General features: G+C 64.3%; 1 protein-coding gene across 1 annotated transcript in view; it reads left to right on the top strand.

The window, feature by feature from the left end:
- The window catches only part of AGRN (agrin), a 34,323-nt gene extending 8,680 nt beyond the window's left edge, over positions 1–25,643 (top strand). The window contains exons 3-36 of the mRNA XM_045798121.2: positions 6,556–6,603; positions 10,942–11,157; positions 11,250–11,474; positions 11,562–11,786; positions 11,979–12,185; positions 13,291–13,509; positions 13,585–13,779; positions 13,871–14,071; positions 14,154–14,302; positions 14,380–14,485; positions 15,190–15,306; positions 15,389–15,553; positions 15,737–15,880; positions 15,983–16,107; positions 16,184–16,289; positions 16,386–16,718; positions 16,799–16,936; positions 17,374–17,501; positions 17,650–17,764; positions 17,848–17,967; positions 18,097–18,453; positions 18,724–18,916; positions 19,031–19,246; positions 19,696–19,925; positions 20,012–20,146; positions 20,358–20,454; positions 20,564–20,728; positions 20,848–20,959; positions 21,391–21,507; positions 21,678–21,870; positions 21,958–22,045; positions 23,143–23,367; positions 23,856–23,959; positions 24,329–25,643. Coding sequence (XP_045654077.2) covers positions 6,556–6,603; positions 10,942–11,157; positions 11,250–11,474; positions 11,562–11,786; positions 11,979–12,185; positions 13,291–13,509; positions 13,585–13,779; positions 13,871–14,071; positions 14,154–14,302; positions 14,380–14,485; positions 15,190–15,306; positions 15,389–15,553; positions 15,737–15,880; positions 15,983–16,107; positions 16,184–16,289; positions 16,386–16,718; positions 16,799–16,936; positions 17,374–17,501; positions 17,650–17,764; positions 17,848–17,967; positions 18,097–18,453; positions 18,724–18,916; positions 19,031–19,246; positions 19,696–19,925; positions 20,012–20,146; positions 20,358–20,454; positions 20,564–20,728; positions 20,848–20,959; positions 21,391–21,507; positions 21,678–21,870; positions 21,958–22,045; positions 23,143–23,367; positions 23,856–23,959; positions 24,329–24,486 — 5,672 coding nt within the window. The 3' untranslated portion in view covers positions 24,487–25,643. The remainder of the gene's footprint in view (positions 1–6,555; positions 6,604–10,941; positions 11,158–11,249; positions 11,475–11,561; positions 11,787–11,978; positions 12,186–13,290; positions 13,510–13,584; positions 13,780–13,870; positions 14,072–14,153; positions 14,303–14,379; positions 14,486–15,189; positions 15,307–15,388; positions 15,554–15,736; positions 15,881–15,982; positions 16,108–16,183; positions 16,290–16,385; positions 16,719–16,798; positions 16,937–17,373; positions 17,502–17,649; positions 17,765–17,847; positions 17,968–18,096; positions 18,454–18,723; positions 18,917–19,030; positions 19,247–19,695; positions 19,926–20,011; positions 20,147–20,357; positions 20,455–20,563; positions 20,729–20,847; positions 20,960–21,390; positions 21,508–21,677; positions 21,871–21,957; positions 22,046–23,142; positions 23,368–23,855; positions 23,960–24,328) is intronic.
- The last annotated feature ends 2,170 nt before the right edge of the window (positions 25,644–27,813 follow it).

Genomic DNA, 27,813 nt, shown 5'->3' with positions numbered 1-27,813 from the left:
AGGGGGAGGCGGTGAGGCTAGGTCCAGTCATCCAGCGGCTCCTTCCTCAGCCACACGTCCATTCAGAGCCCAGTGCCAGACCCTCACTAGAAATGGGGTCTCTGGAACGGGCTGCTGCTGTGGCCTGCACAGAGCCCTGCTGGGGTTCTGGGGGCTGCTAAGGGAAGCCATGTGTGAGCTGTGTGTTGAGGGCTGAAGGCAAGGGGGGAGGGGTGTTCTGGGTCTAGTGGGTACAGGGAACAGCAGGTGTCCCCGTGGCTTGGGTGAGCAGTGGGAGAAAGCTGCTGTTGGCGTGGCACGGGAGAACGAGCTGGGAAACCAGTGGCTACAACCCACCAGCCGAGAGAGCCAGCTGGCCCTCACCCTCTGACCCTCCGCCTTCCCACCTGATGACAGCACCCTCTGTGCTGGTCCCATTGCTCTCCCTGTGAGAAGCTCCCCTACACAGTCCCCGGCTGCCTCTTTCTGTCCACAGCTCTCTCCTCTGTGGGTCTCTGTCTCTCTGCCCCTGTTTTGTGAACCTCTCTGCCTCTCTGAGTCCCAGCGAGTGTCTGCTGCCGACACCCACCCCGTCATCACCTTCCTCGAGCACCCCATTCCGACTTCGGTGCCCGTGCGTGCCACCTTCATTGCCTCCCCAGGGTGCTCGGCTCGACACAGCCAGGCCCTCGGCAGTAACACAGGTGTCCTGATTCTCCAGGCCCTGCCTGCACCTCGGTGCCTCGCTGGCTCCCCCAGCGCTCTCTTCCTCCTGGAGATGGGTAGGGCCTACGGAGAAAGAGGTGGGTTTGGGGCTGTCCTGGAGAAGAGGGACAGAGGGTGTGGATCAGCCCCACTCCACCCCTACTTTTTCTCCAGGCACCTACTCTCCTCTTCTGTTCAGATGGCTCCCCCTGGTGGCTACAGCTGCTGTCCTGGCAGGTGTCCAGGCCCTGAACTGGGACCCCCTCCCCCAGGGCTCCCCAGGCCTGAGGATTTGCATCCCCTGGCTCCTTATGTCCTACTCCTAACCCCTGTCACCGTCAGGGTTCACCACACTGGCATCGCCTGGCCTCCTGCAGTCCCCTGGGACTTTGCAGTTGCGTCTGTCTGGAAGCTCTTTCTACTGACCTGTGCAGCCCCTTCCCCTCATCCTCCAGGTCTCTGCCACAGCGTAACCTCCCTGAGGGCAGACAGTTTATCTGACTCAGGACCCACTTAGCCTGCCCAATGGAGGAGCTCAGACAGACGAGTGAGACGGGGCTGCAGGGACGCTGGACACCAAGGAGCGAGGGACAGATGTGGAGGCCAGTGGTCAGGCTGCTGGCATCCGAGCATCCAGCCTTGCTGAGCTGCTCCCTAAAACTGTCATCTAATCCCACTGCCCTGCAGGGTGGGGTGTGGACTAACAGGCAGAAGCGTGGGCCTCGCCTGCTGGCCAGGTGGGTGGGCACACAGCCTGCAGAGTCAAACATGGCTACCCCCCGGCCTCACCTGAGGTGAGAACTGGAGGCTGGGGCCTGACATGGCCTCCTTCCCAGTGGCTGGCCCTGGGCCAGCAGCGACATCCCGCTGTGAAATGCCCATTGTCTGCTGAGGCCCAGAGAGAGGGAATGGCTGTAGCTTGAGAGCAGACACCAGGAAACTGGGGACTGGGGGTGGGGGCGGCTCTGTCTGGTCCTCTTCCCCTCCCCCACCAGGGCAGCCAGACACCTATGACTCTGGGCCAGCCAGGTAGCCCACGCTTGACCGACCCACGCCACGGTGGCGGCATTTTCTGTCCTCGTGGTGTGCACCTCAGGATCCCCTGGGAATGGGGTGGCTCTGGCCAGGGGAGGCCCCAGCATTAGAGGTTTGTGGGCGTGTGCACTGCGACCATCGAGGGGAAGGTGGTGCCCCCACCCCTGCCCCTCCTTTCTTGGGTAGCTGGGCCCAGGTCCCTCCAGAGTGAGGAAGGGGTCATCTGCATGAGAAAGGGGCCATCAGTTTGCTGGTGGGCTGGACGCCCCATCTTCTCCAGACCCTGTCCCCACCTTCCTCCTCAGGTCCATATGTTCACGTGTGTGTCCGTGGGGGCAAGCCCAACGTGTGTTGTGTGGGTGAGGGACAAGGTTTGTGCTGCATGAAGGTGAGAGTGTGTGAGATGCCAGTGAACGAGGAGGGAGTGTGACACCCAGTGCCAGTGCAGGCTTGGGTGTCTGCGCCGTGACCCTGAAATGCTGAATGTGCGTGGACGTCTGTGCTGTCACAGGTCGCTGAGTGTGAGCCCAGAGCCCAGAGGGGCTAATTTCTGGCTTAGAATACCCTCTGTCCCTTCCTAGGGCATGCGCCTGCGTGGGCTGGTCAGGGCTGAACGATTTTGAGCCTGAAGATCCCAAAATAGCTCCGGTAGCCTGTGTTCCCCTCCCCCTGCTGGGTCTGGGGCCTCAATGGCCCTTTGTCTCTCTGAAGGCGTGGAGCCCCTGTCGGGGGCTCAGACTCTGACTGGGGCCAGGAAGGACAGGCTGCCTGCTGGTTCCCCTTCCCCTAAGCCAGGCCCTAAGCCCCACCCCCACGTGGGCCCGTGGGCCAGTCTTCCCCCTCCATATGAGCCTCTGACGGCAAGCCCCTTTGCCCACAGAGACAATCCTTTGCCAGCCCCCACCCCACCCCAGACTCACACTGATCCCTAGGCTTACCCCCTCCCCCAGTTCCTTTACCCTCCTCGCCCTGCCGAGCCTACCCATGATGCTGTGGTCGTAGCAGACAGGGTCCATGTGTGTGGGCATGTGAGCGTTGCCTGGGGTTGGACCCCTGGCACTGTCTGTGGGGCCCTCTCTGAGCCAAGGCTTGTGGATCCTGGGGGTCTGTGGTGACAAGTAAATGGGAAAATGTGTGAACCGCCTAGGCTGACCACACCAAGTCTCTGGGCTCTGAGCCAAGCCCTGCCCCAAGAAGATAACAAGTCAGACCCTGCCCTGGGTGCTCCCAGTCCAGGGTGGCACCCTGGGGAGCTGCCAGCACTATCAGTGTGGTGTGGGCAGTGCCAAGGTCCAGTGAGGTGAGGGAGAGGGTGGGAGACACCCTGAGAAGGTGAGGCTGACCAAGGGCCAGGGTCTCCAGGTGGTTTGGTGGACTGCTGCTCTGGGTCCATCGCAGTGAGAGGTAAAGGAAACACATCGTTGATTGGTTTTGCCTGCAAAGTTTCATTAGGGTTCATCAGCACCTCAGGTTCCAGGCTCTAAGAGGTTTGAAGACCTCCGCCGTGGGTGACGGGGGACCCTGACAGGGTGGGCTAACCCTGTGTGGGATGTGGCACTAGTGTGCCTGGCCACGGGATGGAAAGAAGTCAAAGGAGATGGGCCTCATAGAACTGGACCCTGGCTGGCTGGCAGGTGGCTGCTCTGGCTGAGGAAGTGGGGGGGAGTGGGGTGGAACTACCTGACCATGAAGTCAGGGGGAGCGCTAGGGACATATCTGTGACATAGCTGAATACAGCATAGGGTGGAAGGACCTTAGGGAGAGTCCAGCTGGAGGCTTGGGGGAGCTGAGCACTAAGACGTCTGTTGGTGCCCTGGGTGGTGTCACTGTGGGTGAGTGGAGAGTTGGCCCCAGGAAGGGCTGGTTCCAGGGCAGAGGGGCCACGCAGACCTGAGGGAGGAGCTGCAGGGAGGGTGTGCGGTCAGTGCTTCTTTCCCAAGGTGGACTGAGATGAGATCTCAGACGGACCAGGGGTGGCACTGGTGGCTGTGGCAATAGCAGTTTGGCTGAAAGGGGTCCCGGCTGACCACTCCTGCAGAGGTCTGAGTGCAGGGTGTGAGTAAGTCTGAGTGAGTGGATGGCCGTGTGTGTTGAGTGTGTGTAGACGGGTATGACTGAGCATGTATGGGGGGGGGGCAGTGGTGCAATTAACGTCTTTTCCTCTGGGGTGGGCAGTTGGTCAGCAGCCGTTGGAAGGAACTGACCAGAAGGGGTCCTGGGATGGGGCTGGGTGGGCCGTGATCCCAAGGAGAAGAGGGATGCCCCATGCCTTGGAGGCCAAGCTTCCCCTCTCTCTAGAAAGGGCTGGCCGACTCTAAGACGGACAGGCAGAGGTCACTGTAGGGCCTCGAAGGCCTGTGACGGGGTCCAGGCTGGAAGCGGCCAGACGTGGTGGGTGTGGCGGTAGGCGCTTAGGGGTCCCTCCCAAAGGACTGTGGGCGGTGGAGGGATGGGGGTGCAGGGGAGAGAAGGTGTTAGTCATAGGGTTGGCCTCCTATGGGACCCTGGCTGCGGAGGGTGGGACGTGACCGGTGTGGATGGTGCGAACGGTGCACGACCCTTGCCCTACCCCCAGGACGGCAGGGCCTACAAAAGGCGCGTCCTCGGGGGGCGGATGTGGAGAGGCCGGACTCCGGTGGGCCCCGCGCCCCGGCCCGGCTGTGACGTCACGGCCCCGGCGCTCCCCGGTGGCCTCTGGGGGGCGCTCCAGGCTCGCGGGACCGTGCGGGGAGGACCGCGACTATTTACATAATGCTTCTTTACAAGGGACTCATTTGCATGTTCCTCTCACCGTCCCGGGGGGAGGTGGGAAGCACGCGGGTGGTTTGCGGGGTTGCCATGCATTCCGGGGGGGGCTGTCTCGCCACCTCCGCCCTCCGTGTCGGACCCAGCCCTCCCACCCCCTGTGTGTGTACCTGGGGACCCTTCCCCCACACGCGCACTGCCAGGGCGGGGCCGGCAGAAGCACAGACGGTGACACGCACACACAAGCACACGCACACCGCGGCCGAGAACGGAGTCCTGCAGACGCGCCCGAGCCCCCTGCGGGAATCCGGGGGACCCTCCGGCCCTCCGCCGCGTCCTCGGCCGCTTACACGCTCGGTCCGGCCCCGCTCCGCCGGGTGGGCGCGGTAGGGGACCCGCCCAGCCCCAGACCCCGCCCCACACCTTCTCCCTCCGCCCACCCCGCCCCGGCACCTGCCTCCTCTCCCCTCCCTCTCCCGGCGCCCACCCTCCCGCGACCCCTGTTCCTTTCCCAGCCCCGGCTCCCACCTCACCCCGCACCCCAGCGCCCCCACCCCTGCCGCTGCCCCGTCTGCCCCTTGCCTTCCCTTTTGTGCCGCCGCCCTCCCGTCCGCTTCCGCTCGGTCCTCTGCGCCGCGAGCCCCGACTCCCCGCGGACACCGGGGTCCCCGGGGGCGTCTTCCTTTGTCTCTGCTCCCCGCCCTCCTCCCGCGGCGCCCCTCGCCCCTCACTCACCGCCTCAGCCCTGGCGAGGGCGACGCGAGCTGGCGCTGCTCGCCCAGAGGCGGGAGCCGAGGCGCGGCCCTCCGAGGGCCGGCTCTTTCTTCTCCCTTCCGACGCGCGCGCGCGCTGCTCCTGCTGCTGCCATCGCCGCTCCCGCCTCTGCTGGGGACTGGAGACCCTCCGCGCCCGGCACCCCGCCGCGCCTCCCCTGGCCGCCAGTGCCCCTCGGACCGGCCCCTCCAGGGTAGCCGGGCGGGCGGGAACGGGGGCTCCGGGAAGACTGAGCGCGGCCGGAGCCCTGCGGAGAGCTGCCGGCACCTACGGCTACCGGCTTGTGGACACGAGGGTGGCCGCTGGCTGGCCCGTAGTTTCTCCTCCTCTTCTGAGAATTCTGCACACCTCCCATTATGAGCCTCACGGGCTGCGGTGGGGTCCTGGTGCTCTCCGGGCGGTGACTGGCACTGAACTTTGAGAACATAGCTGCTGGCAGCTGCCCCAGGGGTCCCAGAATGGGGGGAGTTGCCCCGAAGAGGCCCAAGGGCACCCCTTGAGGAAGCCCCACACCCCGAGTGTGGGGACTGAGGAGCCCAGGGCCATGCCCCCACTAGCGCTGGAGCGGGACCCCCGGCAGCCGCGCGGGGTCTCCCTGCTGGTGCGGTATTTCATGATCCCCTGCAACGTCTGCCTGATCCTGCTGGCCACTTCCACGCTGGGCTTCGCCGTGCTGCTCTTCCTCAACAACTGTAGGTGGCTGCGGGCGCGGCCACCCTGGGCCTGGCTCATGCGACCCTCCTGCTGGCTGAGTTCCCCTGCCTCAGCCCCCACGGACTGGGGGGCCGGCAGGATCGCACAGAGGCTACCAGCGGAGAGGCAGCTCAGATGGGCACCTGCATCTTCTGGGGACAGGATGGGCCATTCTCTGGATCCCTGGGCCCCTCAAAGCTTATCCTTGTGCTCACGGGGGCTGACTATCACCCTGAGCTGCAGAGACAACTTGCTGTGGGAGCTGGGGAGGAAGGGAGCCGCTGACTACACCGGAAGTGGGGCTTTGGCAGGGCCTGGGGCTGAGCCTATCTAGGGACCAGGCGGCTGCCCCCACCCCTGCTGTTAGGCCCCACCTGACGGGTGTCAGGCCTTGACCAGACAGCTGGAAGGGCAGAGAAAAGCAAGCGCCTCCGCTTTGACTACGCCCAGGCTTTGGCCGGTCCTCAGGGTTCAGAATGGGGCCAGGGAAGGGATGGGGGTGGGCCCTGGTACAGAGGGCAGCTGTGGGAGGGCAGAGGTGGCCCTTCCAGACTGGGCAAAGGAACAGGCTATGGAAAGACCTGCTCAGAGAGGACTAACTCAGATATTTGGGTTTTTTTCCAGACAAACCTGGGACCCACTTCACACCAGCACCCCCAACGCCTCCGGATGGTGAGTTGAGTGGGGGCCTGAGTTGGTGACAGGCTGTACTTGGGAGACTGTGCCTGGAGGGGCAGTGGCACTCTGGGGGGTCAGGAGCCATTCTTGGGGTGCACACATCAGACATAGTAGGTGTATCTGGAGCAGAGAGAAGGCTGGGTAAGGGAGCCTGGGTCCTTCCTGGGATGTCCACAGTGGTGGGCAAGCAGAAGGTGTGTGGGGTCCTTGGGCCTGGGCCTGACCCTGTGTCAGCCATGGGCCGTTGCACACAAGCATGGCTCCAACTTCTCTGGGCCTTGGCCTTCTTGACCGAAAAATTGGGACTAAGTCCTGGGGCCTGCAGGTGGTAAGATGAGTCAGACAATATGTGCAAGGGGTGGGGGTCATGAAGGACCAATGACTGAGGAGGGATTGGAGAGCCTGTCCCTGGACTGAACAGCCTGGGGTTGGCCTTCTTGACCCACTTTGTGGGCTGGGACCTGGCCTCCCTGAGGGCCCTGCTGGTCTGTGGACCCCTGTAATTAAGCTAATGTGAGAGGGGCAGGGGATGAAGCCGTTAGTGCCTCAGGAAAGGGCAGCTTGGGGTTCTCTCCTTGGGCGGGGACGGTGAGAGCCTCCAAGTTTGTGCTCAGTACCTGGGTGCCCTGCTGGGTGGGTGCCTGCCCAGGTTCATAGAAGTCACTTACGGAAGGCTATCCATATATGGGATGGGGCTGTAGTGGGCTGGGGGCTGGAGACCAGACTGAGTCTCCCACAGGCTGTGGGCAAGAGGCCTGGGGCTGTCTGGATTTAAAGGCAGTCCTCAGCTTCGTCTTCTGAAGCCTGAAAGCCTGGTGCCTCTCCTTTGCTTTACACACGTGCGGGTCTTCCCTGCAGCTGCACGTGTGGGCCCCCACACCTGCGTTCTGATCCTGCTGCACACTTGGGGACGGCTCCATGCCATGGCCGTCATCATCCCTCGTAGGCATACACACTGTGTATTTGTGGCCGTGGGTAGGGCTTGGGGCATCCATTCCATCCCCCAACTCACCCGAGACCAGGAGGGGAGTTAAATATACCCACTCCAACCGGGGGCTATAAAAAGCCACTGCCGCCTCCAGCATGGCGCATTGTGAGGGGGCCCCTGGGCATGCAGGGAGCAGGACTGCGCAGGGGAGCTGAGTGGCCAGAGAAAGCCTCCTGTGGGAGTCGGAGCTGGGCAGGTGTGGCGGAGCGCACGGCTCATGGGCATAGGGGCGCTCTGCCTGCATTTACGGGGGGCAGCTTACGTAATGGTTCAGGGCTGATACAGGTGTGGGACTACTGGTGCCTTACGCGCGGGGCACGGCCCTTAGGAGCTGTGCTCACATGCGTGTGCATGCCTGTGTCCTCGTGCCTGTTTTATGTGAAGTCGAGAAACTCCTCTGGAGCCTCGATGATTCCCCAGTCCTGGGGGGAGTGGGGAGTAGACGTGTAGACGGGCAGTTGTGAAGAGGGCCTCAAGGCTATGCACCAGAGCAGCCCGCACCTGACCTAACAGCCTGAGCATGGGTCTGGGGAAGGAACCCCTTTCAGCCTGGACAGGGGATGGGCACCATGTACCCCAAGCTTCTGCTTTGCCCACGTCACGTCACCAGATGCTGTAGCTGCCCTGGGAGCCACGAGATCTTTCCCCACTTTATAGCCAGGAGACTGCCCCTTGGGAACTGCTGCTCTGACGGGGGTGCAGGCTCCACAGAGTGGTGGGAAGTGGGAGGGCTGGGACCTGGACCCAGCTGTCTGACTTGGGAGTCAGTGTGGGGGCCTCACCGTGATGGCCCCCAGAGGCACCCTGGCCTCTCCTCAGCCCTCGGCCACTTCCGTCCAACAGCTGGTCCCAAGGAACCTGTCCCCAAGATGTTTCTGGTCTCCTACCCCCGGTCCCTCCCCTTGCAGTCCACCTGCCATACGCCTGACCCAGTGCTCTGGGCTTGATTATCCCAGGGTAGCTGTCATCGTCATCATCACCATCCCCCCTAGTTACTGTCTTGTGGGGGGACAAAGCAGAACCTGGGCTGTGGATGGAGAGTGCAGGCCTTGGTGGCAAAGACCGTGCTACTCATCCAGGAGTAGATGTCTTCGTTCGAGGGGTTGGGGTTTTGGAAGGGGTCTGGCAGGGCAGAGGTGAGCAGAGAGAGAGAGGTCTGAATCCAAGGGCACAGACGCTCTGCAACCCGCCCAGGAGCCTGAGGTATAACGAGAGAAGGACCAAGTCTTTGGCCACGGGGTCAGGACTCTGGGAGAGACCTTGGTCGGCAGGTCCAGTGGAAGCCAAATAGAGAAGTCAGCTGGATATCAGCAAGTGCCTGTGAATTTGGGCTGGGGGTCCCCGGGGCCTTGGGCAAGGAAGATGAGAAGAAAGTGCTAAGGGGAGAGTAGAGGGAGGTGGAGGGAGACAGAGAGCGTGAAGAGGCCTCACAGTGGACAGGCTTTGAGTTGGGTTTGGGCCAGGACAGAGAGGAGGCCGATGTAATGACAGTTCTTGCTCCTGTCGTGAACAGGGGCGCCCCGCAAGCCTCTGCAGATATTGGCCCATTTAGCCCCCCAGTAACCCAGGGAAGTAGGTCCCACTGTCCCTGCTCCCAGAAGGAGGTACTGAAGCATGACGGGGCCATAACTTGCCCACAGTCCCCGGGCTGGTGAATGCAGAGCTGGCAGTAGCCTGGCTCTGGGATCTGCAGGAGCAGGGGCACAGGGGAGGCGGGGAGGAGGGACACAGGAGCACTGGTGGGAGGGACAGGTGGTTGCAGGGACTTCTGGCTGGGGTGTCCAAACTGGCCCCACCCTTGCCTCAGGCCTCTGTTCGCTCAGCCTGTGTGAGGTGGGGGTAGGGGTGGCCATTCGGACCTGAGGGAGCCTGAGGTGGGCTGTTGCTGTGGCAACAGCTAGCTCCAGCTCCCTTTAGGGCCCTGCCCTCCCCAGAATAGAGGGGCTTGCTCCCTCCTGCCCCACTTCCAGAGCCTGCTGGGAGGTGATGGGGCAGCCACCCCGCCCTCTCCACCATAACTTATTAATGATAATTAGACCCCGTGAAACATTTATTACATGTAGACAGCTGCAGCCCATGACTGCGCGCCCGTGGGTGTGCAGTCCCGGCGGGGGTCCTAAGGAGTCAGCCTGCCTCTCTTCAGGAGGGGCTCTCCTTGACAGCTCTGGGTTTCGATGTCCGAGAGCCTTCTGGATTCCTGCACTCGGCAGGACTGTAGTCCCTCGCCGGTGGGGGTCAGGAGGGGCTTCTTGGGGTGCGCTGGGCACACGGCAGCTTTTAACTACAGAGTCAGAAGCTAAAATGTCGAAGGAGGAAAATGACAGGTCTGCAGAGCCCCTGTGCTCAGCCTCCCAGAGGAGGTCACTATCGAGTGTGAGGTGGGACAGCACGACTGGGGAGGAGGTGTGGGGAGGTGAGGACATTTACTGAGGTGGGGGCTCCAGAGGATGGGCGGGGAGGTGGAGGCACGTGGGTGCCTGACGGGCCTCAGAGAGAGCTCGCCATCAGCTTTCACCTGGGGAGACCTGGGAAGGCTGGAGGACCAGGACCCTTCAAGAAGGCCACATGAAGAAAGCCACAGCTGAGGGACCTGGGGGAGATGCAGAAGGTGACGGAGCAGGCAGAGAAGAGCCCAAGAGGCAGGGCCCACACAGAAAAGATGTGGGAAGAAAAGAGGAACATGGGGGGAGGCCTGGGGTTAGGATGCCAAGGGGGGCCCCGGAGCCAGGGGTGGAGCATGTGACCTGACCCCAGAGACCCCCCACCCATCTGCTCTCCAATTATCTGACCTCAGACCAGAGGGGGCAGGGGTGGGGCTGGTGTTGAGCCCCGGAGCAGCTCCCAGGAAGGGAACAGGGCTAGGGCCCTGAGGGGTAGGTCAGGGGTCAGATGATTCTGGTGTGAAGAGAGGGTGGGCTCCTCAGCAAGGTGGGGCGGCTCCCCTGTGATGGAGTTGGCCCGAGGGTTTGTTTCTGGCTCTGTGGGGGGGGGGGCTCCCACGGAGCGCTGGTGCAAGACCTGGGGGATGCCGCCCTGCAGGGCTGGGAAGGCTGTACCGGGAGGAGAAGCGCCCGGGCGGGCAGGGTTAGAGAGGGGCGGGGCCGGGCGATGTGTGTGCGCGCTCACAGCTGTGTGCGCGCGCGCGCGCGGCCCCGGGGCACCCACGCGTGTTCCCGTGAGCGCCCGGCACAGAACGTGTGGACGTGCACGGCGCGGGGCTAGTGAGCAAGCACACCGAGTGCGTCTCGGGGTCTCTGCAGGTGTGTGGACACCGCGTGCGCGGGGGCCTGGGGCCGGGTGGCTGGGGGCTGGGCCCTGACTTTGCCTTCTCCTGTCCGCCCCAGCGTGCCGAGGCATGTTGTGTGGCTTCGGTGCAGTGTGCGAGCCCGGAGCAGAGGGTTCGGGCCGAGCCTCCTGCGTGTGCAAGAAGAGCGCGTGTCCCGCCGTGGTGGCGCCCGTGTGCGGCTCCGACGCCTCCACCTACAGCAACGAGTGCGAGCTGCAGCGGGCGCAGTGCGACCAGCAGCGCCGCATCCGCCTTCTCCGCCGCGGGCCCTGCGGTGAGCGCGCGCCTGGCAGGCACTCCCGGGGGCGCGGGGCGGGGGGCGGAGGGGCGGCTTCGTGACCCCGCCCTGTCCCACCCAACGCACAGGGTCCCGGGACCCCTGCGCCAACGTGACGTGCGGCTTCGGCAGCTCCTGTGTGCGCTCGGCAGACGGGCACACAGCCACGTGCCTGTGCCCGGCCACCTGCCAGGGGCCCCCCGAAGGTCCGGTGTGTGGCAGCGACGGTTCTGACTACCCCAGCGAGTGCCAGCTCCTGCGCCACGCCTGCGCACGCCAGGAGAACATCTTCAAGAAGTTCAGCGGCCCTTGCGGTGAGCCCGGCCCCGCGCACGTAGCATGACCTCTGTGTGCACGCACGCATGGCACAGCACCCTGACCTCTGCCCTCCCGCCTTCTAGACCCCTGCCAGGGCGCCCGCGATGACCCCAGCCGTGTCTGCCGCGTCCACCCACGCACGCGGCGCCCTGAGATGCTCCTGCGGCCAGAGAGCTGTCCTCCTCGGCAAGCACCCGTGTGCGGGGATGATGGGGTCACCTATGACAACGACTGCATAATGGGCCGCACGGGAGCTGCCCGTGGCCTTCTCCTCCAAAAAGTGCGCTCTGGCCAGTGCCAGCCTCAAGGTGGGTGGCTCCTGGGGGAGGGCCCGGCCCTGCCACTCTGTGTCACCCTCGGCCCTGCCCGTCCCCGCGCTCTCCCGCCTTCCTCCCTGGTGCCCACTCACCAGCCCATATGCCGTGGATCCCCTGCACGGCCCAGGGTGGGGGCTGACATGGCCCCCGGGGCCGTCTGATCTGCTTGCTTCGTCCTCCCAGACCAGTGCCCAGATGTGTGCAGGTTCAATGCCGTGTGCCTGTCCCGCCGAGGCCGCCCCCGCTGCTCCTGCGACCGCGTCATCTGTGACGGGGCTTACCGACCCGTGTGTGCGCACGATGGGCACACGTATGACAGTGACTGCTGGCGCCAGCAGGCTGAGTGTCAGCAGCAGCGTCCCATCCCTGCCAAGCACCAGGGCCCGTGTGGTGAGCACCAGTGGGTGGGGCCTGTGCGAGCACAGGCCGGTCCTGCGTCAGTGCCTGTCACCTGTCATCACACACCATCTCCATCCTGAGTCATGGTCCTCCTGGGGTCCTGGGCGAGGGCCAGCTGTGGGGGAGGCCTGGTGGGGCTGCTGTCTGTCAGAGGCTCTGGGGCAGTGGATTCTGTTAGGAGGGTGCTGGCAGCACCCGGGGGGCAGTGGGCAGAGGCAGGGGTCCTTGTGCGGGCTCCCTGGTACCCACGTGAGGCTGTCTTGCCCCGTCACCCTCCAGGCCCCTGGGCCCCATACTCTGGGACACCAGTGCCCCCGCAGAGGCAAAGTCTCAGTCAGGCTCTGTGCAGGGGTGGGGGCGTGCAGTGGAGGGTGGAGATGGCATATACTGCGTCGGCCGAGGCTGCCGTGGCTCTGCAGCCCCCACTCTGTGTCCGTCGGTCGGTCTGTCTGTCTTCCCACTCTCTCTCTCTGCGTCTGTATTCTCTCCTCTGTCCTTCTTTCCCTCTCTGCTCCGCCTCTTGTGTCTTCCAGCCTGACCTGCTGGCAGGATGAGGGAGGTACCGCGCCTGCCGCCAGGAGCCCGCAGCCCGAGGTCTGCCCCCGGCACAGCAGGGGGGGTGGCTCGCTGCTGCCTGGCCTTGTGGTCCTCAGAGCAAGTGGACAGACACCTCCTCCCCTTTGTGGCCCTGGGTGTGACTGTGGGCTACAGACTCCTCCCCCCTTGGGGAGAGAGCCCCCCTACATGTACAGGTGTCCCAGGGCTGCTGGTGGCCAGCGGTTAGCAGCCTGGGTGGCTGCATAAGCCTGGCCCTCCCTCAACCCACCGTGGGCAGTCAGGAAGTTCCTGTGTCTTGGGGGCAGCCCGTCCCCGCACTCAGGCAGGGGGCTGAGGCTGTTTGGGTCTGTGTCCCTGTCTGCGTCTGTCGTGTGTCTGTCCCTTTCTCTGCTGTGTCCTGAGCACTCGGCTCTTCTCCCGGTCCACTTTCCCTTCGCTGTCCCCACCCTGGGAGAGGGTCTGCTGCGGGGAGCTGGGGGCTTTGTACGAAAGCCTGGGGGAGCAGGAGGAGCTCACTGAGTGCCCGTGTTCTCCCCAGACCAGCCCCTGTCCCCCTGCCTTGGGGTGCAGTGCCCCTTTGGGGCATCGTGTGCTGTGAAGAACGGGGAAGCTGAGTGTGTGTGCCAGCAGGCGTGCTCGGGCATCTATGATCCTGTGTGCGGCGGCGATGGCGTCACGTATGGCAGCACGTGTGAGCTGGAAGCCACAGCCTGCGCCCTTGGACGGGAGATCCGGGTGGCTCGCCGAGGACCCTGTGGTCAGTGGTGGGCGAATGAGTCTTGCTAGGGGGTTGTGAGTCCCGATCGCCGTGGTGATGGGGCCTCTTCCTCAGACCGCTGCGGGCAGTGCCGCTTCGGAGCTCTGTGTGAGGCTGAGACCGGGCGCTGCGTGTGCCCCTCCGAGTGCGTGGCCTTGGCTCAGCCCGTGTGCGGTTCCGACGGGCACACGTATGCCAGCGAGTGTGAGCTGCACGTCCACGCCTGCACACACCAGATCAGCCTGCACGTGGTCTCGGCTGGACACTGCCGTGAGTGGGGCCGTGGGGGTGGGCAGGCCGTGGTCCTGTGTCTCCCTCAGCTGGGGGTCCGCTGACCCCTGCCTGGCTCCGCCCTCTCCAGAGACCTGTGGAGACACAGTGTGTGCTTTCGGGGCAGTGTGCTTGGCTGGGCAGTGTGTGTGTCCCCGGTGTGAGCGGCCCCCACCCGGCCCCGTGTGTGGCAGCGATGGTGTCACCTACGACAGTGCGTGTCATCTCCGAGAGGCCGCCTGCCAGCACCAGACCCAGATCGAGGAGGCCCGGGCGGGGCCCTGTGAGCAGGGTAGGCTTGGGGACGGTGGGCCTGGGCTGCCTCGTGTCCGCCCCGAACAGGCCCCCCCAGGTGACTCAGCCCCCCCCAACAGCTGAGTGCGGCTCCGGAGGCTCTGGCTCTGGAGAGGACGGCGAGTGTGAGCAGGAGCTCTGCCGGCAGCACGGCGGCGTCTGGGACGAGGACTCGGAAGATGGGCCGTGCGTCTGTGACTTCAGCTGCCATAGCGTCCTGAGGAGCCCGGTGAGGCCCCCCCGCCCCGCTCTGGGCAGGCAGTGAGGGAGTGGCTGTGGCCACCCACGCTGACACCACCCCTCCAGGTCTGCGGCTCAGATGGGGTCACCTATGGCACCGAGTGTGAGCTAAAGAAGGCCAGGTGCGAGTCGCAGCGAGAACTGTACGTCACGGCGCAGGGAGCCTGCCGGGGTGAGTGTCCGCGCGTCTGTGCAGCGGCCCTTGCGCTCGTGCGCGCACACGCTCAGAGGTGTGTGTGCCGTGGGGGCGTGCATGCACGTAAGGGCTCGAGGGGCGCAGTGCTGGGGAGCACCCACGTCTGCACAGTCGCAGCGCGTGGACAGAAGTGCCCCTCGGTCCGCAGGCGCCTGCTGTGCGCCAGACCGGGCTCCGTGCCGGGAGGGGGCGCACGAGCGAGGCCCGCCGTCTGGACGCGCTCTTTGTCCCGGGGAGAGCGATGGGGACCCAGTAAATACATTGCGTTTACTATACTTTCAGGCGTGCACCAGTGCGCGTGGGCGTGTGCGAGCTTGCGCACACGCGTGTGTGTGTCTGGGTGTGTTGGGTGTGCACCTGGGGGGGGGGACGTGGGTAGATGGGAGTGTGTGTGTGTGCCAGTCCGTAAGAACATACTTGGTCCGGGCGTGTGTGTACGCGGCTGCACGCTCACGATCTTTGGGGTTCTGCGTGGTTTTGGTACTATGGGTACAGATGCGTTTTTATAAATGGTGTGGGGTCCTCACCTGCAGCCTGAGCTCCAGGTACCCCCGTCCTGGCGGGAGTTGGCCTCAGGAGGGCTGAGTGGTGACAGCCAGGGGAGGTTAAGGTGGAATGGCCAGGCCCAAGGTGGACATGTGGCAGTGAGTGTCGTCTGAGCCCTCTGCCCCTCCCTGCAGGCCCCACCTTGGCCCCGCTGCCACCTGCGGTTCCCCCGCACTGCACCCAGACCCCCTATGGCTGCTGCCGGGACAACATCACTGCGGCCCGGGGCGTGGGCCTGGCTGGCTGCCCCAGTGAGTACTCAAGCCCAGCCCCAACCCACAGCCAGGTGGAGCCACGTAGCCGCAGTAACCGTATCCTGCCCTGGCCTTGCAGGCTCCTGCCATTGCAACCCACATGGCTCCTACAGTGGCACCTGTGACCCAGCCACGGGTCAGTGCTCCTGCCGCCCGGGGGTCGGGGGCCTCAAGTGTGACCGCTGTGAGCCTGGCTTCTGGAACTTCCGTGGCATTGTCACTGACGGCCGGAGCGGCTGCACCCGTGAGTGACAGGGGCAATGGTCAGTCCCCAGCCGAGCACTCGCACCCGTCCATCTTGTCACTGTGCTCCTTGTCTCACCTGCTCAGACCCTGGCCTGACCCACGCCAGGCAGGAAGTGGGCCAGGCTCTGGAGCCAGTGGGGAGACCAGGCGCAGACCTCAGTTTCTTCCCCCTGCCTCCCAGCCTGCAGCTGTGACCCCCGGGGCGCTGTGCGAGACGACTGTGAGCAGATGACCGGGCTGTGCTCATGTAAGCCTGGGGTGGCCGGACCCAAGTGCGGGCAGTGTCCAGCTGGCCACGCCCTGGGCCCTGGTGGCTGTGAAACAGGTGAGAGCCAAGGCTGGCGCTGACCTTGGCTCCCCGTGCTAGGGGTGGGGCCGTCCTAGGAGCAAGGCCTCCTGAGCCAGCAGGGTCCCCTGTCTGCCCCAGACTCCTTGGCGCCTGAGACGTGTGCTGAGATGCGCTGTGAGTTTGGGGCATCCTGCGTGGAGGAGGCTGGCTCTGCACGCTGCGTGTGCCCCACATCGACCTGTCCGGAGGCCACTGCTCCCAAGGTGAGGGCTGGGGCATGCGGAGGGTGGTGGGCGTGGGGAGGGGCCTCCCCCCCAGCATCCTTGCCCTGTGCCCCAGGTCTGTGGGTCGGATGGAGTGACCTACGGCAACGAGTGCCAGCTGAGGACCATCGCCTGTCGCCAGGGCTTGGCCATCTCCATCCAGAGCCTTGGCCCGTGCCAGGGTGAGGCCCCCCACCGCCCCCGCACTGACCAAGAAGGCCTGACTCCGGGCTGACTGCCTGCCCTGGCTGTCCACTCAGACTCTGTTCCTCCTGCAGACGCTGTTGCTCCTGGCGCCCGCCCAACGTCTATACCTGTGGCCACGTCGGGGCTCAACGTGAGCAAGGCACTGCCATCCCCCCCCAGCGCCCTCCCCCTGGCTCCCAGCAGCACCCCTCACAGCCAGCCCACTCCTCGACCCTCGCCAGGACCTTGGACCGCTGCCAGCATCCCCAGGACTACCCCGAGGCCCATGCTGACCATGCCCCCCACAGCCCCGGCCACGGCAGCCAGCCTTACCACATCCGCCTTTGGTGAATCTGGCAGTGCCGATGGGAGCGGCGATGAGGGACTGAGTGGTGACCTGGAGGCCAGTGGGACTGGCTCAGGGGGTGAGCATGGGCTCAGGGATGTGGGGGACAGGACCCAAGAGGGCTACCTCTGGGGCCAGGCTTAGACTTCACCTCCCCAGGACTCGAGCCTCCCGAAGGTGGCAGTGCTGTGACCCCTGGGCCACCCATGGAGAGGGCTTCGTGCTACAACTCGCCTTTGGGCTGCTGCTCGGATGGCAAGACGCCCTCGCTGGACACAGAGGGTTCGAACTGTCCTGGTGAGTGGGGAGCCGGGGCCTGGGGTGGAGCGTGACGGTGGCCTGGACGTGGCCAGGAACGCTGTCTCCCCTCCCAGGCAGGAGGCCTGCCCAGCAGGTGGGCACTCAGGGTTTACCGTCTTCTGATTTTGGCACACACAAGGGCGTGGTCTTGGGGATTCAGCATAGGCTGCACACGTGTGGTCTTGGCCCCCACACACATGTGGGTGCCCAGGACCCTGCGGCTAACTTGTCTTTCCTGTTGCAAGCCGGCCTGGAGCACTGCTCCAAGAAGTCTGCCCGGTAACTGATGCCAGCCCTGCCCCGAGACCCCACTAACCTCATGACCATCTGACTAACCCCCTGCACCCTGTGGCTTGCTGCTGGGGCCTGTGCCCGTGGCCCACCCTGAGGCCAGGCGGGTGCCAGGCAGGGCCTCACTGCCCCCTCCCCCACAGCCACCAAGGCGTTCCAGGGCGTACTGGAGCTTGAGGGGGTCGAGGGGCAAGAGCTGTTCTACACGCCGGAGATGGCCGACCCCAAGTCAGAGCTTTTTGGGGAGACCGCTAGGAGCATCGAAAACACAGTACGTGCAGGGCCTGCGGGGCAGGGGTGCGGCCCTGCCCACCAGTAGCTTCCCTCCCAGGACACACCCAGAGAGGCGCTGGAGTGGGAGGGCCTGCCGACCAGGGCTGGGCAGCTCCCCAGAGCCCTCACCCACTGCCCGCCCACAGCTGGATGACCTCTTCCGGAACTCGGATGTTAAGAAGGACTTCCGAAGCGTCCGCCTGCGGGACTTGGGGCCTGGCAGCTCCGTCCGAGCCATTGTGGACGTGCACTTCGACCCTGGTAAGTCCCCGAGGCCGGGCCCTCGCAGGAGGCAGTGGGTGTCTGTGCGGGCCCGACAACGCTCCATGTCCTCTCCTCCTCAGCCACAACCTTCAGGGCGTCCGACGTGGCCCAGGCCCTGCTCCGGCAGATACAGGCGTCCAGGCGCCGGTCGCTGGGGGTAAGGCGGCCGCCGCAGGAGCACGTACGCTTTATGGACTTCGGTGAGTGCCCAGTCTGGCCAAGTGCCGCAGCACGCCTGTCCCCTCCCCTGCTACCCACAGGACCCTTGCGCCTGCTGGCCCTCCCTGTGCCCTGCTTTCCGTCCGTCCTGACAGCCCCTCTACCCTCAGACTGGTTTCCCGCGTTCTTCATGGGGGCCACCACAGGAGCCACACCCGCCGCAGCCACGGCCAGAGCCACCACTGTAGCCCACCTGCCTTCTGCTGTGACCCAGCGGGCCCGCTACCCCAGTCACACAAGCCGGCCTGTTGGCAGGACCACAGCCCTGCCCACCACACGCCAGCCCCCCACCACTGCCCCCCGTCGTGTGCCTGGACGCCGGCCCTTGCCCCCAGGCACCCAGCAGCCATCAAAGCCCTGTGACTCCCAGCCCTGCCTCCACGGGGGAACCTGCCAGGACCAGGACTCGGGTGGCAGCTTCACCTGCAGCTGCCCAGTGGGCAGGGGGGGTGCCGTCTGTGAGAAGGGTAAAGGTCATCCCTGCCGGAGAGAGGTGGGGAGGCAGATGTGGGGGGCGAGGGCTGGGGCCGGGCCGGGCCACGCCACGGTCGAGAGCTGGGGACTAGGCAGAGGGGCCCAGGTGGTTGGGACGAGGGGCAGGCTGAATTCCCTGCCCCAGAGCGGGGGCCAGGGCCGGGGTGGGGATTCGGGTCCGGGGCTTTCAGGCTGGCGGGGAACACCGAGCGGGCCGGGGTCCTCTGTGCCCCTCCAGCGGGTCCCTCCCTGTCTCCCTGCAGCGCTGCACCCCTCTGTGCCAGCCTTCGGGGCCCGCTCCTTCCTGGCCTTCCCCACCCTCCGTGCCTACCACACACTGCGCCTGGCGCTGGAGTTCCGGGCGCTGGAGCCGCAGGGTCTGCTGCTCTATAACGGGAACGCCCAGGGCAAGGACTTCCTGGCGCTGACGCTGCTGGGGGGCCGCGTGCAGCTCAGGTGCTGGGCAGGGCAGCCCGGGCGAGGGCGGTGCTGGCGTGGGGGCGGGAGGCGGAGGCTGAGCAGGGGTCCAGGCCCCCTTCGGCCGTCCTGAGTGCCTGCTCCCACCCCCAGGTTTGACACCGGGTCAGGGCCCGCCGTGCTGACCAGCTCCGTGCCTGTACAGCCCGGCCGCTGGCATCGCGTGGAGCTGTCTCGGCACTGGCGCCGGGGTACGCTCTCGGTGGATGGCGAGACCCCTGTTCTGGGCCACAGCCCCAGTGGCACCGATGGTCTCAACCTGGACACAGACTTCTTTGTGGGCGGCGTCCCGGCGGACCAGGCTTCCGTGTGAGCATCAAGGAGGGTGGGGCACCCCTGACCCTGGGCGCCTGACCTTGGTCCTGACCCCTGACTCTTACGGGCGGTATCCAGGAGACCCAAGCGACCTGTGAATAGCAAAGTGGGTGGAAGGGTCAGCGTGGGTGATGGCAGTGCCCCCATCTGATCCTGATCCCGATTCTGTCCCCTGGGTGGCATCCCTGAGCCCCAGGCTGCCGTGTTACCACCACGGACGGGCTGGGCCGGCCCTAACCTTCAGTCCTGAGCCTTGACCCTCAACCTGCTTCTCGATTCTGTCCTGTTTGTGGGCCTGGCCATCCTGGGAGCACCAGAAGTGGGGACGGGGATAGGGAGCAGCCCCGATCCCGGCTGGTTGGGGGTGCGGTGTTACAGTTGGCTGTGAGAGAGGGTGCCTTTGGTCTCTGGCCTCTGATGCCTGACCCTCCTCCTGGTGGCAGGGTGCTCGAAAGGACCTCCATCCGTGTTGGCCTCAGGGGCTGCATCCGCCTACTGGACGTCAATAACCAGCGGTTGGAGCTCAGCAGCTGGCAGGGGGCTGTTACGCAAAGCTCTGGGGTGGGCGAGTGCGGGGACCACCCCTGCCTGCCGAACCCCTGCCTCCGCGGGGCCCCGTGCCAGGCCCTGGAGGCTGGCATGTTCCACTGTCAGTGCCCACCGGGCCGCTTTGGTGAGGATGGAGCCTGGTCTGGGCTCTGGGGCGGGGGGCATGCCCGTGCGTCTGTGGGCGTGGGACCCCATCGTGTCTCCTTCCAGGTCCAACCTGTAGTGATGACAAGAACCCCTGTGAGCCGAACCCCTGCCATGGGGCAGCCCCCTGCCGCGTGTTGCCTGACGGGGAGGCCAAGTGCGAATGCCCCCAGGGACGAGGGGGCGCCATCTGCCAGACAGGTGGGGGCATTGGGCTGTCAGTGCAAGGAGGAGAGTGGGATGAGGCGGTTAGGGTTAAGCATGAGGGTGTGGGTTCTGGTTGGAGTTAGGATCGGGGTTCAGGCTAGCGTTAGGGCTTGCGTTAGGCCTGGGGCTCGCAGAGCAGTGGAGTTACAGGGAACCCGAGGGGTGGGCCCGGCCGCCCGTGTGACTGCTGTCTTGTCCTCCACAGTCTCCGAGCGGGATTATTCCCAGCCCTTCCTGGCTGACTTCCACGGCTTCTCCTACCTGGAGCTGAAAGGCTTGCACACCTTTGAGCGGGACCTAGGGTCAGTAGGACAGAAGGGGTGGATGAGGGGAAGCATCCCCCCAGCCCCTGTCCAGACTGCAGGGCAAAGGGCCATTGAGATGCCCCCATCTGACCCCACCTGACCCCAGGGAGAAGATGGCACTGGAGGTGGTGTTCTTGGCGCGTGGCCCCAGCGGTCTGCTCTTCTACAATGGGCAGAAGACAGACAGCAAGGGGGACTTTGTGTCCCTGGCGTTGCATGACCGCTTCCTGGAGTTCCGCTATGACCTGGGCAAGGGGGCAGCGGTCATCAGGTGCGCCCTCGTGTGTGGGCGTGGGGGTGAGGCCGGGGACACTTGGCAGTGTCACTCGGGCTCCTGGGTGGGCAGGCTGGCAGGGCCCAGAGCCTGCTCATGGTACCCCCTCCTACCAGGAGCAAGGAACCTGTGGCCCTGGACACCTGGACCAGGGTCTCACTGGAGCGCAATGGCCGCAAGGGCGCCATGCGTGTCAGTGATGGGCCCCGCGTGCTGGGCGAGTCTCCGGTGAGTGTCCCCAAGGCTGTGGGCCTCCCACCAACTCCCCTGCCTCGTTGCCCTTCCCTCTCCTCCTGGGAGGCACGGCAGCCCCCACCCCACAGCTGGCTCTCACTGAACTGTTTTCTCCCCCGTCTGTCCTGTGCCTCTGTCTGTCTTCTCTCTGCCCCCACTGCTCTCTGGCCCTTGCTCTGCAACCCCCACCCTGCTCTGCGGACGTCAGAAATCCCGCAAGGTACTGGTCTCTGCTCCCATCCTACTCGTTCATCTTCTAGAGTAGCTCCCGCCCCCACTAAGTCTCCACGTCAGCCCTGTCTGTGTGACTAACGCCGCCTCTTAGGCCGGTGGGCAAGGGGGTGGGCCGCTCATCTGGGGCCCGGTGTCCTCGTCTCTGCCCAGGGAGCAGGCTCCACAGCCCCTCACCCGGCGTCTCCCCCCAGGTGCCACACACTGTCCTGAATCTGAAGGAGCCTCTCTACGTCGGCGGGGTGCCTGACTTCAGCAAGCTGGCCCGGGCAGCCGCGGTGTCCTCCGGCTTCGACGGCGTCATCCAGCTGGTACCTGGGGCAGGGGTGGGGCCCATCCCAGCCAGGGGCTCTCTGCAGTGGTGGGGTGGTGGAGTTTTGAGGAAGGGCCCATCCCGCAGGAGCCTCTGTCCTGGGGTGGGGGCTGCCATGGTGGGGGGACAGCAGGCGGGACAGAGGTTCTCTACCTCTTACACCCCCAGGTCTCCTTGAAAGGCCACCAGCTGCTGACCCAGGAGCACGTGATGCGGTCCGTGGATGTCTCATCTTTTGCCCACCACCCTTGTACCCAGGCCTCAGGCCACCCGTGCCTCAATGGGGCCTCCTGCCTCCCTCGGGAGGCCTCCTATGAGTGCCTGTGTCCTGGGGGCTTCTCGGGGCTTCACTGCGAGAAGGGTGAGAAGGGTGAGCGCTGCCCAGTACGCGGCTGAGGCTGGATGCGGGGAGCCCACCCGAGGCAGCCCTCACCCGACTCTCTCGCAGGGCTGATTGAGAAGTCGGCAGGGGACGTGGACGCTCTGGCCTTCGACGGACAAACCTACATTGAGTACCTCAATGCCGTGACTGAGAGGTAACGTGCCACCCGGGAACTGGGCACCCCTCTGCCCTCTGCCGTCTGTCCCGTCCTATCTGTGCATGCTGCGCGGGGTAAGACGCCGGGCCCCCCACACCCACCCTCCACTTTGCGGCCAGGAGGGGAAGGCCCGCGTCCACTGGGCTCGGCTGCCCACCACCCTCCTCCCCCTCCTTCCTTCTCACCACCTCTGTCTCTTTGTTTCCAAGCGAACTGACCAATGAGATCCCCGCGTAAGTAGCACCTTGGCCCCCACGCCCGCCTTCACTCTCAGCCCCTCTCAGCCCCCCATCCACGCAGCGCTGCCAAGCCTCCCCCCAGCCCCACGGAGGGCGAGACCCTCATCCTGGTGGAGGAGAAGGGTTAGCGGTTTGTGCTGTGTAAGGCCTAGTTTCCTGGCTTGGAGGAGGGGAGTCGCCACCCCACCCACCCCCTGCAGCCCCTGCTCTCGACACAAGGCACCAGCATAGCGTGCACACGTGTGCGTGCATTAGAGCACATGCGTGTCTGAGCGTGCACATGTGCGTACGCATGTGCACACGTGTGTTCAGACGTCCAGGGCAGGTGAGCCCTCGGCCTCGCCTCTTGCTCTCTGCACTTGGCCTGGGTCATGCCCACAGCCCTGTCTGTACACACGTCGGTGTCCCGGCCCTGCCCCGGGGTCCCGTGCCTCTTCCGTGGGTGCTCGCGCTCTCACTCTCCATTGCTGGAAAGGGGACATGGGGAGGGCTGCCAGGTACCCCCACCCTCCGACCCTACACTACAGCCTGTCTGTCCCCTGCTCACCTGCTTCCCCTCTCTTCCGGCTTCTAAGTCCTGATGCTCCGGATTCCGGGGCCCTTCCCAGGTGAGCAGTGGCACCCCAACCCCCGCTGTCCGTCTGCCTCATTCTCCCGCTTGTGTGTCTGCCTGTCTGGTCCCACCTCCTACCATCCATCTCTCGGCCTGTGTGTCCCACGGGGGTGTCCACCCACCTGCCCATCCAGTGTCCCCAGGTCTCATCACAGCTGCCGTCACGGCCCTTGCCCTCCCACCTCCCACACCCCATCCCTGGCTGCCCTCCTGGAGGCCCTGACCAGCTCTCTGCCCCGCAGTGAGAAGGCCCTGCAGAGCAACCACTTTGAGCTGAGCCTGCGCACGGAGGCCACACAGGGGCTGGTGCTGTGGAGCGGCAAGGCCACGGAGCGGGCTGACTACGTCGCACTGGCCATTGTGGACGGGCGTCTGCAGCTGACCTATGACTTGGGCTCCCAGCCTGTGGTGCTACGCTCCACCGTGCCGGTCAACACCAACCGCTGGTTGCGGGTCAGGGCACACAGGTCAGCGGGAAGCCCAGGGCACACCAAGAATAGCGGCGGGTGGTGCCTGGACTTGCCCAGCCAGGGCGTGCCCGGTCACTTGCAGCTAGGGCCCAGGTTTGAGGTGGGGGCAGGGCTAAGTGCCCAACCGGAGGCTACTGCCAGCGATGGGGGAGGGACAAGAGGACAAAGGAGAAGCAGTTATGGCCAGGGACGCCCTGATCTGAAAAGGGAGTCCTTGCTCTGCCCGATGCTATTCGGAGACCTGTCCATAGGGTCGGAGCCTGGCCATCCCCTACAGCAAAGTCTAACCCACATGGGGCCCCCTGCCCTAGCCACCAGGTGCTCTCCTGGGGATCAGTGCCACCTCGTTCTGGCCCCCAGGGGTGATGGTGGTGGGCCCCAGGGCGGGACTTCCAGGAGAGATGGATGTGGGACTCAGGATCTGGGGGTGGCAGGTGTGCCCTCTGGAACTGCCTGATGATGGCCTCACCCCACCACACCCCCAGGGAACAGAGGGAAGGTTCCCTTCAGGTGGGCAACGAGGCCCCCGTGACTGGCTCTTCCCCGCTGGGTGCCACGCAGCTAGACACAGACGGAGCCCTATGGTTGGGTGAGTGTTTGCAGGGAGGCCGGGGAGGGGTACCCAAGGGTCTCAGAATCCCTGAGGGACAGACCTCATCCCCTGGGGCTGCAAACTGAGAGTGCCACCTGAGTCACCCTGTCCAGGACAGCAGACCAACTGGCCAGGGTAGGGCCCTGTCCCCTCCTGTCTTAGGCACTGCAGTTCCCTGGGTGATTGTGGGGCCAGGAGGCTGGAGCATGTCTCCTGGTCATGGGGTCCCCCCTCCCCGCAGGGCACTGACAGGCCTCGGGTAACTCACTTGGTCTTTCAAGTACCCATGGTCTCTCTGCTGGCTAGTGCCCCAGACTGCCCATCCCTGAGTCACAACCGGGTGGCCTTCCTTCTGTCTTCCTGCAGGTGGCCTGGAGAAGCTGCCCATGGGCCAGGCCCTGCCCAAGGCCTACGGCACAGGCTTCGTGGGCTGCCTACGGGACGTGGTGGTGGGTCGGCGCCCGCTGCACCTGCTGGAGGATGCTGTCACCAAGCCAGAGCTTCGGCCCTGTGCCGCCCCATGAGACACACCACAGCCCACCACCCACCCTGTTGTCATTATTTTCTATTTTTGTAAACTCATTGCTTTTTTGATACGGTTTTCTTGCCTATGTGTTGGCCAGAGGGACTGCTGGACCGGCCTCCCTACCGTCCAAGCAGACAAGCTACAGAGACAAACTGTGTGTTGCGGAACTTGCAGGGGGAGACGGCACAGGCAGCATGGAGGGCTTGACTCCAGCGGCAGCCTCAGGATGTGCCCCTCCACCTTGGGCCACCGTGTCTCGGTCCCTCTTGCCGTGCCTCCCCCGTGTGTCCACCTGTGCTGGGCCTGTGTCCCCGGAGCGGGAAGGCACTGCTGGGGCTGGAGGGGGCCCTTCCTTCATGCAAGCCCTAAGGGCCTTTCTAGGTTTCCACTTGAGCTGCTCCCTGCGTGTGCTGTAGGCCAGGGCTAGCCTCGAGCCCAGACTGGCCCCTCCCAGGCCTCCTGTGCCAATACTGTGACTTAGAAGCAATGTTACTGTTGGGGCTATACTGTACCCCTCCCTTCAACCATGTCCACCCATCCCAGAGTGCTGGAGAACAGAGGCCAGGCCCAGACCTTGTCAGGGCACCTTGGCCCTTAGCTAGCCCTGCCTGTCTACCCAGCCACCTTGGACATAGCTGTGTCCCCTCCCTGATACCCCAGGTCTCATTAGGAGCCCTGAGAGGGAGCAGGGCTGCTCTGTGATGTGGCTGATGGTCACTGCCTGCTTGCTTAGGTGGCTGGCATCCCCCTCTCAAGGATGGATGTCCGGGCCTGACCGCCAGCCATTATGCATTGATTTTATTTGACACCTGGGGTGACGGGCCATCACCCTTCCTGTCCTGGCCCAAGGGCAGCTGAGCACACCATACAGCCAACTCTGTCTGGTTCTGGTGTGAGGGGTGTCATCGTCCAAGACCAAGGCCAACGGGTGGGTGTAGAGGCAGGAGAGAAACTGCAATATTACGCCCCATCCCACCTGTCCTCACACACACACACACACCTGCCCTCCTGTGGGGGTTGTAGCCCTAACCCTCCCAACAGCTGGGAATGGGCCATTGAGCCCAAAGGCTGGAGGGAGCCCCATATGTCCTGTTACTAACTCCAGTCTGTGTCTGTGTGTCAATCACCGTGAAATAAAGTCTGAACACTTTAAAAGAGGTGCTGGCATCTGTCCACACCGAACACCACCGCCGAGCCCTGCCTGGCCCAGGGACTACCCACCTGGCTGGCTCCTCTCCCGTGGCTTCTTGTTCAAGTTTGTGATACAGCACAGGCTCCGGGCTTCCTTAGGACGCTCTGGATGCAGAAAAGGGCCTTGTACTGGGGTGTAGGGCTGCTTTTCACAGAGCCCACACTGTTATGCATGGGGGTGGGGCCCATGGAAGCCAGCACACCAGGTGACCTTGGAGGTGACCGGCCTTGCAGACAGCAACCCCCTATGAGTACATGTGCATGTTTGCACACATGTCTTCTACATCTGTACGTGAGCACAGGATGAGAAGGGCTGTGAGGAGAGTGGGCATATTGTACTAAGGGCAGGGGGCTGGGGGGCAGGGTAGGTAGGGGGTAGGAGGGCCTGGGGGTACAGCCAGGGTGGGTGGGTGGGTGGGTTGGGCAGACAGCTTTTTTCATTGGCCTAGTGGGAGGGCGACTGTTGGCTCTGCTGGGAGACCCGAAGCAGGAAGTCCTAAGATGGGTCGGTCCCGTGGAGCTGTGACCGACCAGCCCTGTGGGCCTCTAACAAGGAACAGGGGAAGAAGGGAGAGCTGAGTGGCCTCCTCCCTGGAACTCCTGACTTTTATAAAGGATAATTGTGTTCTTTTTTTGTTTTTTTGTTAATAGAAAATAAGAAAATGAATATAAGAAAACAAAAATACCCATACACTCAGCACCTGGGTGACCTGTTAGCCCGTAAGCATTCCCATTTTCATCCATTATTCTTCAACTTGTTTGTTCAGGAGATGTGTGTGGAATGGATGCTGTGTGCCAGTCAGCTGTCGGGCGCTGGGGATGGGGGAGGTGCTAAGGAGGGATAAGCGGGATGATGCAGGGCGCAAGGGGCAGGACTAGCCTGAGGCTCCAGGAAAACCTGGTCCTCAGACCCAGACCTGAGGGTAAGCAAGTTGCTGGAGCCAGGATGCGAAGGCCTGAGGTGGGGCAGGAGGTATGGGCACATGAGTGCAAGGGCCCTGTGGCTGAACGGAAGGTGCTCGGAGCAGAAAGAGGAAGTGCAGGCCCAGCCCAAACAGCTGGAGGCCCCGGGGGGGGGGGGAGGGGCAGGACAGGGGGACAGTGTGGCAGGAGCAGGTGGAGACAGGCAGGATGCACCCGTGAGGCCTGGCTAGGCTGGGGCTCTGTCTAAAGAGCTGGAGAAGTTTGAGCCAGAGTCGGTCAGACTTCACGGGAAGAGTTCCTGCTGTGTAGGACAGAGTGCTGGGGCGCAAGTACTGGTGAAGAGAAGAGAGGATTTTGGAGCAGAGCGGATATGCCTGTGCTGGGCCGGAGGGTGGGGCACTGATGAAGGCACTGGAGCACCTGGGTGGGTACTACCCTAATGCATCTGGAGGGGCTGGGCTTGAGGAGCTGAGAGCCAACTGGACAGAGGCCAGGAAGCCATGCAGTACCAGGTGGAGGGGACGCTGAACATAAGGGAGCAGGTGGGTTGCTCTGGGAGTCAAGCGAGGGGAGAAGAGGCTTTCACGCTGGGGGGTTAAGGAGAAGGTGGGCCAGTGGGGCCGGGAGGACCAGGAGTGTCTGGGAGTTGATGCTTCCAGAAGGAGGGGGCTCCCAGGGCAATTGCCGCTGAGGCTCAGGGCCCTCAGGTGGCTAGGTGAGGTGACCTGGGTGAGTGGGTGAGTGGGTGAGCGGTGGCTGGGGATCTGGGCTCCAGGGCTGGAAGCTTCAGGAGAAGGTTCCATGCCTTGCTCGGTGCACCACTCCTGGAAAGGGGGTAGAGACGCGTTGGACAGGAGAGGGCCCTGAGGTTCCTAACGGGGGCTGTCAAGGTTGAGAGCCCAGATGAATTAGGTGCTGCTGCCCAGCGATGGCTTATGAAAGGTGGTTCGGCCAGTGAGAGACAGGAAACAAGCAGATGGGGGGCAGATGTAGCAGGAGCAAAGGCGAAGGGGGTGTTGGCATGGCTTAGGGAGCAGACCGTCCAGCGGGGGCGGCAGAGGTGGGGGGGAAAGGAGAGAAGCCCCCCAAGGTAGAAAGAGTAAGAGGTGGTTACCTGGTCATCACGCATCCTCCCACCTCTGCCCTCAGGGGTCCCCTCCTCTAGCTCCGAATCCCCACCCTCCGGCGAAGGGAGCGCAGCCCCGCACCG

Source organism: Ursus americanus, chromosome 33 (genome assembly GCF_024610735.1).
Source record: "Ursus americanus isolate L20-20 chromosome 33, mUrsAme1.1.p, whole genome shotgun sequence".
Taxonomy (NCBI): domain Eukaryota; kingdom Metazoa; phylum Chordata; class Mammalia; order Carnivora; family Ursidae; genus Ursus; species Ursus americanus.
This window is presented reverse-complemented; position numbering and strand designations above follow the sequence as displayed.